This window comes from Melopsittacus undulatus, chromosome 5, assembly GCF_012275295.1.
Source record: "Melopsittacus undulatus isolate bMelUnd1 chromosome 5, bMelUnd1.mat.Z, whole genome shotgun sequence".
Classification (NCBI taxonomy): Eukaryota; Metazoa; Chordata; class Aves; order Psittaciformes; family Psittaculidae; genus Melopsittacus; species Melopsittacus undulatus.
In genome coordinates, this window is record NC_047531.1 from 83071459 (window position 1) to 83084848 (window position 13390).

Sequence of the window (13390 nt, forward strand, 5' to 3'; positions counted from 1 at the left end):
AATTAACCGTAGCAGATAACTCAACGCCCGATTACCATCAGCCGCTCGGCCGGTGATTGCCTGGGCGGTACCGTCCGCATTCCTTCACGCCCAGCAAACCCGAGGGCCGCCCTCCCTGCAGGCCCCGCCGCGGCTGCCTCACGGCTCCACAGGCGGCCGGGCAGGTGAGCGGCTCAGGGCGGCAGGGAACGAGGGCGGTCGCCGCCCAGCCCCGCCTGCTGTCCCAGGCTGCTCCGCGCTGCAGCCGGGGGGAGGTGGAGCCGCTTTATCGGGAGCCCGAGTGGAAATTTCCCCCTCAGTTGCCGGGTCCGCCGTGGAGGAGACACCAGCGGGAGCTGCTTGTCCTTGGTACCCTGTGCCGCGTCCTCTCTGCCCGCCTGCCGCTATGTCCAACTACATCCACGTCCCACCCGGCTCCCCGGAGGTGCCCAAGCTGGACATCACTGTCAGCGAGCGGGAGGGGCCCGGCTACCGCCAGGGCGCCCTGCAGCTCCTGCGCCGCCTGCGGCCCCATTGGAGACCCGAGGAGGTGACGCTGCAGGTATGGGGAGTCCGGGGCCCACGAACGGGTCATGCTTGAGGAGGAAGGGAGCGAGAGGGAGGAAGGAAGGGGGGAGGGCGGGCGGCCATTGTGCGGGGGAGCTGCCGCCTCGCTTCCTTCCCCTCCCCCTTCCTCGTCGCTCTCCGCTCGCAGCCCCCTGCGCCGAGCCCCATTTGCCAGGCAGCCCGGCGGCGGGGCGTGTCGGAGCGGCAGCATCCCCTGCCCCCTCCCGGCCCTCCTTCCCCACCGCTCCGTTTCCTCTTCCTCCTTCCGTGCCCTCCGCGATGAAACTTGACTACCCCTGTTAGTGGAGGGCAGTGCTCTTCCCCCCATGCTCGCCAGGCCGGCCCGGGGGTTGAGGGTTGCGGTGTCGGCTGAGGGGAAGGGAGTAAGCTTCGCTCTCGGAGGGTCTTTGCCGAGTAGGGTGTGTTCTTAAGCCGGTGGGGGACTTCTTACCTTCTCCATGGGGCAGAAAAGGGCAGAAACAGCCTGAAAGGAAAGAGGGGCCCGGCGGCTGCTGCCACTGCTGTTGGTAACGGTCGCCGAGATAACGGCCGCGGGGCTGAGGTGTTCCCTTGGCCGGCTTCCCCCGTGCCCTCTCAGGTAGTGGATAAAGAAGTGTAAATACAGGCCTTGTATTCGCTGCTGGATTTGGGTTTAGGCTGAGGGTATCGGTATCAGCCCCATTAACGTCCTTGCTCGCCTCTCTTAGTCGTGAGGGTATGCAGGAGTATCGCCACTTAGTCTGTGGTGTTCTGTAGGTGAGCCGTCATTTGTATTTATGACGAGTCATCTGCTCGAGGATTGGCTGCTTTTGTGCTTCTAGAATATACTTAACCTGGCCCCATACGAGCCTTCAGTCAGTTTACCTGGCTAATGCAGCCTTTTGGTTGTAGCCTGCATTTAGTTGAGCGTGTTATTGTATGTTCTTAAACTCTGTTATTCAGCAGTTATTAATAAGTGGAAGAGTCTTAATTTAGTCAAGTTCCTCTGAAGAGAGCTACTGGAACTAATTTATATAGGAAAACTGAGCACATTGAGGTAATAGCACAAATACTGACTGAACTTTATTGATAGGAAAAGAAACTAGATATATAACAGTCCAGTTAGTCTGACAATAAAGTTAATGAGGTTTTTCTAGGCAGCTTCTTTGAAGGCTGAGGCCGTAAGTTAAGCAGAGTCCCAACATCTTGGGATGCAATAAAAATAGCTTTACAACATGTAATACTAAGGGTTATCAGAACAATAGAGTATCTCGAGTTGGAAGGGACCCATAAGCTTCATTGAGTCCAACTCCCTGCAGGACTGCCTGAAGTTAGGCATGTTTTTGTTCACTTCTCAACAGAATATCTTACTTTCATACAGGAATTCCAATAAATGAAGCAAACATTTCCTCAAGGAGGGGTAGCTCTAACATGTTGAGAAAGTTCTAGTAGGTTTAAGAAAAAAGAAGATGCTTCCTTCCTGTGGTACCCTCTTTGAAAGAAGCAATTAACAGAACAAAAACCACTGGTACTGTTGCTGTAGAATAAGAGTTAATGTGGCCATGCAATAGTAAAGTAATAACTATTGTCTGTGATTATAGGATTCTGTCTAAAAATTGTTTTGAGTGTTGTTTAAACCAAATTATTTTATGACCGAAACTTCTCAACTCCCTTTATTTAATTTTGCTCCCTCTGTACAGCAGAAGAGCATCCTGTTCATGAAGCACATCAGTGGCCTGTTATTTTTAACTCTAGTCTGTGTTTAAACCACTGTGCATACATAACAAGCAAGAATGCATGTGGTTTGAAACTAGATGTATTATCACCATTGCTGCTGCAATCTGTTAGGCAGGCATGTTACACATGTATCACTCAGCTTGATGCTAAAATGAAAGATGACTGTTTTTAAGGGGATGGAGTGAACAGAAGGTTGGCCTTGGAGTCCCCATACTGGAGGGGCATGTGTTTAGAGGGAGATGAAAGTGAAAATCGTTTATTGCGTGGAAAATATGCTTGTCTAATCTGAAATGGCAGCATCACATCAAAGTAGACAAAGAACGTTGATAGGTGGAACTAACTACTACTTCCTCTGAACTCTGCTGTTAGCTACCTTTGCACTTGGTACTTCTTCGGTCAAAACAATTAGTAAAAAGTTGAAGAGTCCAGAGTTTGACTTTAAAAAGTTAATTAACTTCTCTTGTAAAAGTTTACTGTTGTGTGTCAGATTGCTTAGTCAGCTAAACAATTCTGTAACAGTGTAGTTCAGTGCTTTCTGTAAGATAAGTATCTGAAGTAATTAATATATTTCTGCATTTTAAATTTCATCATAGCATAGAGCATAAATGTATCACTATTATTTTCATTGTATTATTTATCAGGAAGTCTATAGCATCTATAAGCATTGCCAGTTATTTGCTGGATCACAAGCAGCTCTACTTTATCTCCTCTGTCTGAAGTTATAAGTGAATGTTACCTCTACAGTACAGTACAAATATACAAGTTATCATACATTGGTAAGGGAAAACAAAGTTTTCATGTCTGAATGCTGATCTTCATGTAGATACTTTGTGCATTTGTCATCTGAGGAGGTGCTAAGAGCTGAGTACAACTGTTACATTTTCTAGGATGTTATACCTTATGTTTATATTTTCTAAGTCTTAAATTCTTGAGGTTTCCTTTCTCTGCTCTACAGGAATACAAAGTAATATTGTTAAAACTTTTTTTTTCAGTAGTCACTTGATTCTGATTTTAGTAATAAAATTGTAGAGTTGTTCAGGTTGGAAGGGATTTCTAGAGGCCTTTCTCCTAGTCTTCTGCTGAAGAGCTCACTGCTTGCTAAATCCAGAAGTGGGCTGAATTGCGACAGTGGACATGCCAATTTTTATATTCTGGGCAATTCTGTATTAATCAAATATAAAGATGTAATTGTTTAAACTCTTTGTTATCTTAAAGAGGTTGTATCACCCTCCTGATGGAAAACAGGTACAATCACAGTTTGGAATTTGTTGCAACTTGGTCTGTTGCCCACCTTAAGAACTTTCTGTTTTTCTTCTGGAGATGCGTTTTGGAAGGAGGATCTGTATTTGCTTATAGTATGGGAAGCTTAGTTACTATTTCAGTAAGTGTGGATTCAGGAATCTTTTATTCCATGACCTATTTTACATCTGGTAGGTCTGGTGATAATGAAGGATTTAGTAAGTTAATACTTAATATCCTTTTTGTAATGTAGTGTTATGGTGCAGGGAAAAAAACACTATTTTTTTCATTTTGAAGTAATTTCTAACATTTATTCTAAGTTCTTATTGAGAATAAAGGCTGCTTGTTTTCATTAGTAAAAAGGCTTAATGTTAATAGTTTTAGTTTAAACTATTATTTGGTTAGACCAGCAGAGATATATCAGAGATACAAAGTAGTAAAAATTACATGCTAGCAAACAGTGCTCTTGTCCTGGCCCAAAGTGCGAGAAGTTTGTAAAGAGATGAATTCCTTTAATGAGACTTTTCTGAATCCTGCAAGCTACTTTTATCTCCAGATAAGTGTAATTAAGTTTGGGTTTTTATTCTCTGAAATAATTGGGCCTTGCTTGCTTTGTGGTACTGTCTTTGTTGACAAGATGTAGGTCTATGCATTTATCAATGCTTTGCATGACCTTAGTACTGTAGCTTTTTTATATTTCTTTGCAAAAATTTGTTTCTGTAGCTATGAAATGTGAAGGTACGAGCCAGGGCTATGCTTACAAATATTTGTACTTTCATCATCAAAACAACACATACCTCCTTCCCCTTTTTTCTCTATATATACCAGGTTAGCTTTTTTTAGCTTTTTTTCCTTTTTGCTTTTTCTTCCTGACTTGTGCTAACTAGCTTTTCCTCTCACAGTATTTTCTAGCTGCTGTTCTAATTCCTTAGCTTGTGTTGATCCTGGTATTTTCTCTGTAACAAGCTGATTAGGTTCAGATTTCTGAACTAGTTAAAATATTTCATAGTTTATTTAAACAGAGTGTGGGATTTGAAGCATTGAAATAATTGAGTGGAAACAGAAAATGTCTCTGGGAAGGAAACTTTATTTTTGTATCACAGTGTCATTACATTTTTCAAGAGATTTTTTTATTGCTTACCTGTTTTTTGGAGTATCACACTCTTAGGCAGTTGTGGAAGTAGTTGAGCATATAAAGAGGAGGGAATGAGTTCATTGGTTAACCTTCTGAGGAACTAATAAATCTAAGTGGAGAAGCGATGAGTGAAAGGATCAGAAAAGATAAAAAGTTGCAGAATGAGCTGCATTGCTGATGTGTTGTGGAGGAAAAAAATGCAATGTGAGATCTGCCTTGAATGCAGTGTTACAGGAGGGGAAATGTAGGCAGTATTAGATATCACTGAAGGATGAGTTGGTTTCTACATTCTTAATAAGCTACTGTTGAAGTTTGGTAATCTCAGTCCCTTGTAAAGGGTTGGGTTTGTGCTGTCAGTGGGTGGGGCAGCAATTGTGCATCTGTTGATGTTTTATGTAATCGATATGCCACATCACAGTGCATAGGGTAATCCAGTTGTGCATGATGTAGGTGTTTGCATTGGTGACTGGCTCTAATTACAGAGAACTGGTATTTGCTTAGGCACAGCTTGCATCTGACTACTTAATGGCATGTATCTTATGCTGCAGACTTCTAACTTTGGAAAGGAAGGTAGCTAGCAAGGATGTTCTAGTTCCTCTTTCCTCATTGGGCATTTCAAATTTTTCACGGGGAGAAGCAGCAAATCAATTCTTTGATTTTGAATAACATATTCAACCTCATTTCTATTAGCTTTCAAAGTTTGGAAGAAGGACTTGGGGGTTTTGATGAGGAACTGAACATGAGCCAGCAGTGTTAATTCACAGCCCAGAAATCTAAATATCCTGGGCTGCATCAAAAGGAGCATAACCAGCAGGTCGAAGGAGGTGATCCTGCCCCTCAGCTCTACTCTTGTGAGACCCTACCTGGAGTACTGTGTGCAGTTCCAGTGTCCCCAATGTAAGAAGGACATGGAACAGGTGGAGCAAGTCCAGAGGAGGTCACAAAGATGATCAGAGGGCTGGAGCATCTCTTTTTTGGAGACAGGCTGAGAGAGTTGAGCTTGTTCAGCCTGGAGAAGAGAAGGCTGCATGGAGACCTCATAGCAGCCTTCCAGTATCTGAAGGGGGCCTGCTTTTAATGCTAAATGGTTTTTGTTTGTGATCATCTGACCATGACCACCAAGATCATGTAGACAATGGCTTTCACCTGATCAGTGTAATTATCTAGAGGATATATTTCCGGAGTCTGGAGACCTTTGAGTGATGTTGCTTGCAAGTCTTGCTGAATATGAGATTTTACCAAAGGCTGTCATTCTCTGCTCGTTGTACTTAGGCCTTCTTTTTATGAATATCTGCAGAAAGAAGAAATGGAGAAATAACTAGCTTTGTGTCAACAAGTTAATTTCTTGAGAGATGTATACTTGTGGATATGCCTTTATATTTTTCCAGGGAAAAAAAAATGAAAGTATATCTTGCAGTGCAAACTTGAAATGTTGTGAGCATTAATGAAGCATGTGTTAACAGTTTGCACATTAAGATCTCCAGAAAGGAACAAACTTGGGGGAGATTTGGACAGTATTCCTACTTACTTATGTATGCTGAAACTTCACATACCTGTTCTGTTTCTACTGCAGTACAACACTGCCTTTTGTAGTTCTATGGATGTGGTAACAGCCTGCTTCGTTTTACATCTCTTTTGTGGGATATACCATGTGACACTTCTGCCTGTTTGTGCTTGTTACATGTGGTCGTAATTTTGTTCTCATTCTTCTCATTCTTTTGAACACTTGTAACAGTAGGGTCAGATACAAGCTTTTCTTGAACCGCTTGCTTATGAGATAGTAACTGTCCTGATTTCAGCAGTAGCAGTCATTTTTTCTCCTTCCTGGTAGCTGGTGCAGGGCTGTGTTTTGACTTTTGGGCTGAGAAGGATTGCTGATAGCAAACATGTTTTGAGTTACTGCTCAAATGTTTGGTTTGTCCAAGGCCTTTTTCTGAGCTCATGCTCTGTCAGGGAAGGAGGGGAGAAAGGAGAGACAGGACACTTGACCCAGGCTGGCCAAATAGGTACTCCATACCATAGCATCTCATGCCCAGGATGTAACTGGGAGAGTTACCTGGAAGAGCTAGGGACTCAGTGTTCGGTCGGGCAGGGTGAGGTGAGTTATGATTACTTGATCATTGCTGAAAAGAGTGCTTTTAGGGTAAATTCTGTCTCAAAGATGCTTTATGTTCTCGTTGTAGGTTCTTCCATCTTTTTCCATGTGGCCTTCAGTGTTTAGTGATTATCTTATCCATACCATCTGAGTTCATTCCCCATGTGCTAAACTGGTGTTTTTGTTAGAGAACTCGTGTTTTCCTCTGCTGCATCTCAAGTTACATTTCAGGCAAGGCATTCTAAGCTGATTCTTTAAATGCTACGGTTAAGGTATTCTGAGTAAGAGAAAGTATTATGTTCTTTTCTCATGATGGAATATGGAAATGATGTACTCTGAATAATGCTATTAGAAAAGTAAGCAAACTCTTCTGCCTTTTTAAAAAGCAGTAACTAAAATACTCCTGGGTGTAAATAATTACTTATAGCAGCATGTTACAAATAGATGCTAATAAGTAGAGTTCCTAAATTATCAGTTGAGGGAGTCCAATTTCCTTGTTGTGGATTTCTTTTTATTAACACTAATGAGGTTTGTTTCAAAGGGATAATAGACCTGTGCAGTATGACAGAAGTTGTACAGTGGCCAGAAGTTTAACAGCATAAACAAGTCAAATTCTTAATATTTCTTTGCATCAGCACTACTTAATGTCTGTATTGGGGTTTGGGGTTTTTTTTTGGTAGTATCATTATTTCTGATGACCTTAGAGCCTTGTCCTTTTCATAATACAGTTTTCCTTTAAGTATGGCAGACAAGATACTTTGTAACTTCATTGATAGCACAACATAAATCACTTCTGCAAAATGCTCTTTAAAATTTTTAATGAGTTAATTCTGCTTTTATGCTGAAATATATCATAACCAGTACTTCTACATTGTTTTGCCCTATTAAAAGTGCTGTGTTGTGTTCTTGGCTCCCTGGTGTGAGAAATAAGCAGACTTGTTGGAGCACGTCCAGCAAAGGGCCATGAAGAGCATCTTTCCTATGAGGAGAAGGTGGGACTGTTTCCTGTGGAACAAAGGGGACTTGCAGGGATCTTAGTATGTATAAATACCTGATGAGAGGGAATGAAGAACAGGGAGCCAGACTCTTCTCAGTATCCAGTGACAGACAAGTTTCTGGGTGTGGAATATAATGTATATGAAGTTCCATTTGAATGCAAGAAAACTACTTTTTTCCACTGTGAGAGTGCTCAAATGCTGGAGCAGGTTGCCCAGGCAGCTTGTAGAGTCTCTGGAATTCCTGGAGATGCTGGACACAGTCCTGGGTGACTGGTTTTACTTGTCCCATCTTGAGAAGAGGATGAACTAGATGATTTACAGGAGATCCCTTGTACAAGCGGAAAGGTTATAAATAAATACATTGTACCATAAAGGCCTAATTTGTAGGTCATACTTGTTACAGGTTGCCCAGGGGGGTTGTGGAGTCTTCTATGTTGGAGATACTCAAGGCCTGCCTGGACAAGTTCCTGTGTGATGTACTCTAGGTTACCCTGCTTTTGCAGGGGGGCTGGACTAGATGATCTTTCGAGGTCCCTTCCAACCCTTGGGATTCTGGTATTCTGTGAAAAGCATTTAAGTACTGTCTGTTCAAATTAGGTTAACACTGCTCAAACACATCATCCCTCTCTTGATACAGCATGTGCATTGCTGCAACAGTATGCTTATGTACATGGAGGAAACTTAAAACATCTGTGATAAGTGTTAAGCAAAAACATAGGATAGTGTGCTAAATTTTACAGTGTTCTTACTTGCACTAGTTAACATTGTAACAGTTATTATAAAGACAGTTTAGACAACAGTCTTCATTACTTGCATCTTATTCTGGGTTGTTAGAATTATAGCTAGTAATAAAATGTGTCCATAAATTATGAAGTTTTAATTTTGAGAGAATGGAGGACATTAATATTTTCTGCTATTTATCTTTCCTCAGTAACTTGAGCTGTAATTTGTGATGACAACAAGCCCTTTTCTGCATTTATTGATGAGGTTTTTCGCCTCATCACATAGGGGTGCTGAGAAAATCAAGATACAGTAGCTAAAACATAGCATCTTCTGCTCTGAAAGTCTTTTCCTAAATGGGGAGACTTGAGCCAGCTTCTGCATTTTCTTTCTTTAGGAATTAAAATTGCCTCTAGTGCTTGATTTCTTTAAACCGCTGGGACTTACAGATAAGCTGGTACTTCTGTTTGTGTGATAGTACTTTAGTTTTAAAAGTAAAGCCTACTTTAGGAGGAGTAACATTTCCTGAATTATGTTTAGCTTTTAAAGAAAACAAAACACAAACACCATCCCCCTGTCCCCAACAACAAGAAAAACCAAACCAAAAGACCCCAAACAAACACCCAAATTGTCCAGGGTTCTAAGGAGTGATGCCTGTAGAGAAGTTGCCTGTTATTGTCATGTAGTTTTAATAAAAGTACTTCCTAAAGAATGGTGGGAAGTTAAGCTTGAAGGATGTCCACCCAAGGGAAAATTGTGTATGTATTAACTGTACATTAACCAACTTAAAGCTACTTCTTGGTTGTTGTAAGGCAAGGTCCTGAAAGGAGGTTTTGTGCATTGTGGGAAGGTTTAATATTTTTTTAAATTAAGTTTTATCAGGGTTTTTGGGAGAAATGAAGTAGAAGAGGTATAACTGTAAACACTAAAGAAAAATTGCATATAGTTACAGTTGCTGTGAGAACCTAGACTTTGTTGTTTACTTTTTAGTTAAGTTTAAAGTTACAGTTTAAGACTGCAGGAGAATGTTCTGGAGTTCTACAAACATTGGTATTCTTGCTTGTGAAGCTTCTTCTCACCCGAGGATCTTAACAGCTTGTCATTCAGTTACTTGCCTAATAGCTAGCATTAGTATGGGTACTGCTCAGCTAGCAAGTTCTTTAGTTCAGTCTGAGTTGACAGAGGGCAGAGAGTTTTGAAGTGCCAAACATCTGTTTTCTGAGCTATACAGCTGTCCTGGATTGTAGTTTGAAATTAAGAACTGCTGTGTTACCCTTACAGGCATCAAGTGGAATTTCAAATGCCTGACTGCATGCAACTGGTGCATGAAGCCCAACAACTCAGGATCTTGCCTGATGTTTGGTAGAATCTCCAGGAGTTCAGCCTGTATAGTGACTTATTTTAGGCCTTATGTATAAAAGGACAAGCAGCAGTCAAGGAGTGGGATACTTTTTGGTCTGCTCTCCCCTTTCCCTAGCTGGGAGCTTGTAGTGTCCACACCTCCATTATTTGAGTTTTCATACCGGTTTGTTGGGCTTTGATTTACAGCTGTTTTAACCCATCAGTTTCAGAGTAGTTGTGTTGAAATTCATTTTACAATACTAAATGTTCAGTTATGGCCTCTTATATATAGTATTTCTGTACTTCACTGCATCTTTATCTCCCTCTTTTCATGTGCTGTACCATGTGCTTAACCAGGCATGATAAAAATCCTTGCAATTTTCTTTGCCATATTTCTGTGTCATAAAGATTTCTTTTGTTAATACTCAACCTAGTAAACATCTGTTTTGTGAACAAAGGAACAATGCTGCATTCTCCTCCTGCGCATTGAAAATACAGATGCAGGTTAAAGTTGCTTATGCATTATTTTTACTTTTCAGCTGTTCACAGATGGAATCACCAATAAATTAATTGGCTGCTACGTGGGTGATGTAACAGATGATGTCGTTCTAGTTAGGATCTATGGAAATAAGACCGAGCTCTTAGTAGATCGAGATGAGGAAGTGAAGAGTTTCCGTGTGTTACAGGCCCATGGCTGTGCACCTCAACTATACTGTACTTTCAATAACGGCCTGTGCTATGAGTTCATGCAGGGTGAAGCACTGGATCCAGAGCATGTATGCAATCCAGATATTTTCAGGTAAGCTTTCTTCTTTTTTTTTTAAAGAATTTAGTTATTCATTATTCAAGTCCTATGATGCATTTATGGTGTTCTGTCAAGTCTAAAGATCTCAAATTTTACTAATAAGAAGGGGAAAAATATATAAGCATGCATTAAATTGTTGCTTCACACTCTTGACAGCTTATTGTCCTCTGTTTTAATTATCGTGGTATTTCCGTGCTGAACAAATGATCCTTGCTGCCTCCCCAGAAGACTATATACTCATTAGAGGTTTGCTTATTGTATTTAATACCTGTACATCACCATTATGGAGATCATTTAACATGGTGGAGTTGCAGGAGGCTGGACTTCACTAAGGCGAATACTTCTAGCTCAGATATGTTCCTTTTGTGAATAGATTCAAAATAGTCTTCCATACAATTTTTTAAACTATTAGCAGTGAACAGAAGGTGCCAGTGTCTTAAGATTTTAGTTTTAGCATGTATTCAATGTATTTAGTGTTTTCATGTATTCAGTATTCATGCTGAAATGTATTTGCTGAAGGATGGCAGCTAATTTGAGTCAATTCTTCTAAAGAAAAGCAAGTTAGAATAAACTGAAAATACAGGTGATATATATATATATATATAGATATACAAACTACAGCAGAACTTCGGTGCCTCTCTCAAGTAGTGCTGTTAATGACCTTTCCAGTCTTGAAAAGTGCTACTCTACAGCTGTACTGCTGTTCAGATTTCCTTGATGATTGTTTTAAATGTCTGTTAAACACGTTGTAGTTGTTTTCTCTTGTTGATAGAGGAAAATACAGTAAAGACTGTCAGATGCACATTAAATACAATAATCTGAACTTTATTTTTTTTAGACTTATTGCCAGACAGCTTGCTAAAATCCATACTATTCATGCACACAATGGATGGATTCCTAAATCTAATCTGTGGCTGAAGATGGGGAAATATTTCTCTCTCATACCCACAGAATTTGCAGATGAGGAAGTAAATAAAAGGTAGGTATTCTATTATGTGCTTTCTTGACTTGTTATTCTTTCTGGTGAGGGGTAGAAGAATATTTAACAACATTACGTGGTAATGCAAACTACTTAACTTTGTAAAATGTTGAGTTTTGTCATACCCTTGTCTACTATAGTCGCTATATACATATGTCAGATAAGGAGTCTTTAATTTGTATATTGTGTATCTATATAGATAGCTTGTGGCTTGATTGGACACTTAAATAATGGTAATTTTCTTTATTATTTTTAAAGAGCCAATATTGAATCATGTACTACTTCAGTCAGTTGTCTCAACAGTATTTGAGAGCCATTAGTCTCAAATTGAGACCTGTGTTCTGTGGTAAATACCAAAATCATGTTTCCTGGAATTGGAGTAGTAGTACTTGTTCCTTCTAACCTGTGCCTCTTAGCCATCCTGTATTTGTTTAGTTTGCAAACTTGTTCAGAACATGGTGATGTAAAAGTAAAGTTAATGAAAGGCTGTTTTCACCTTCTAGACTGTTCCAGAGGAGGGTAAAACCACTCTAAATGTGTGCTCTCATGGAGTGTGAATAATTTTGTCACCTGAGTTTAAGGGTTTAATTACATTTTGGTTTTAGCATCCAGTGTAGCTCTTGAGCTACAAATAAGACTTATTTCTTTTCCTTAGAAACTTAACAAAATAATTTCCAAGGGTTCTAGTGTCAGTCACTGGAAGATTGGGATAAGAGGAAAGGCAAAACTAGGAGCCATATTTAACCTAAATAGAATTTCTGTGCTGTAAGCTTGATTTGAAGACAGTGTTTCTCTGGGAGCGGAGATCAAATGTTTAAGCTAAAACTGTAATGTGGAAGTGTCTGTACACTTTCATCAAACTTCATGTCACTCAGGAAGCAGATTCTAGCTTAAAAATGTTCTTTGTGAAACTGGAAATCTGTCAGCTTCTCTTCTCGCTGAATTCTGCGTTGTAATTAAAGAATGCTCTAGCAAAATTGTGGGGTTTTGGTTTTTTTTTTGTTAGGAAAACTGAGAAAACTTGAATTAATTGAAAATCTAGAAGATAAAATGGCTACTTAATCGTATTCCAATAGTTCTAACTGTGGTTAGAACTAAAGATGAAAGTTTCATTTCCTCTGTATAAATACATATAGTACTTCCTGTTGTGTATTCTTGTTGAAGGAAGTAATGTAATGTGAGAAAAAAGCTGCTAAAATCCATGCCATAACCCCTTTAATTTTTGCTCCTTTAAAATGTGCAGGATTGTATTCAAGTTGTACTCCTGACTTTTTGTCATGTTTACAGCACAGAATTTTCAGAGAGTTGGGTTTTTTGGCAAGAGGAAGGGGGAAATAATTGCCATCATTAGACTGCTGGTCTGCCAGGGGCAAGAGTGCATTGGTTTCAGAGAAGGTATATGGAACTGTATTCAACTAGACTGTTGTTGCAGATAAGTTATTGCATTACAAATGCTTAGTGTGGACCAACTGTGCTAAATACTAAGTCTCAAACTTCTTATACCTAAAAAGGTTTCTAAGCGACATTCCAAGTCCTCAAGTTCTTCAGGAAGAGATGGCCTGGATGAAGGAAAGACTGTCAAATTTAGGATCACCAGTGGTACTCTGTCACAATGACCTGTTGTGTAAGAATATTATTTACAACAAGAAAAGAGGTAGGTGTTGAAATAAACTGTAAGTACTGAATGGCTTTGTTTATGCTTTAGTTGTATTTGCTACATCAGTGGTGTTGTTTTACTGACTTGTTAAATGAACTCCGTTTGAGCTGTTGAGACCCAATATAATGGTAGTGGTATCTGTCCAAATGCTTAATTGAC

The 13390-nt window shown here is 40.1% G+C and overlaps 1 protein-coding gene across 1 annotated transcript in view; it reads left to right on the plus strand.

Annotated features, from left to right (window-relative positions):
• Window positions 1-256: 256 nt before the first annotated feature.
• The window catches only part of ETNK1 (ethanolamine kinase 1), a 32632-nt gene continuing 19498 nt past the window's right edge, over window positions 257-13390 (plus strand). Inside the window, exons 1-4 of the mRNA XM_005148159.3 lie at window positions 257-541; window positions 10330-10589; window positions 11434-11574; window positions 13086-13228. Coding sequence (XP_005148216.1) covers window positions 386-541; window positions 10330-10589; window positions 11434-11574; window positions 13086-13228 — 700 coding nt within the window. The 5' untranslated portion in view covers window positions 257-385. The remainder of the gene's footprint in view (window positions 542-10329; window positions 10590-11433; window positions 11575-13085; window positions 13229-13390) is intronic.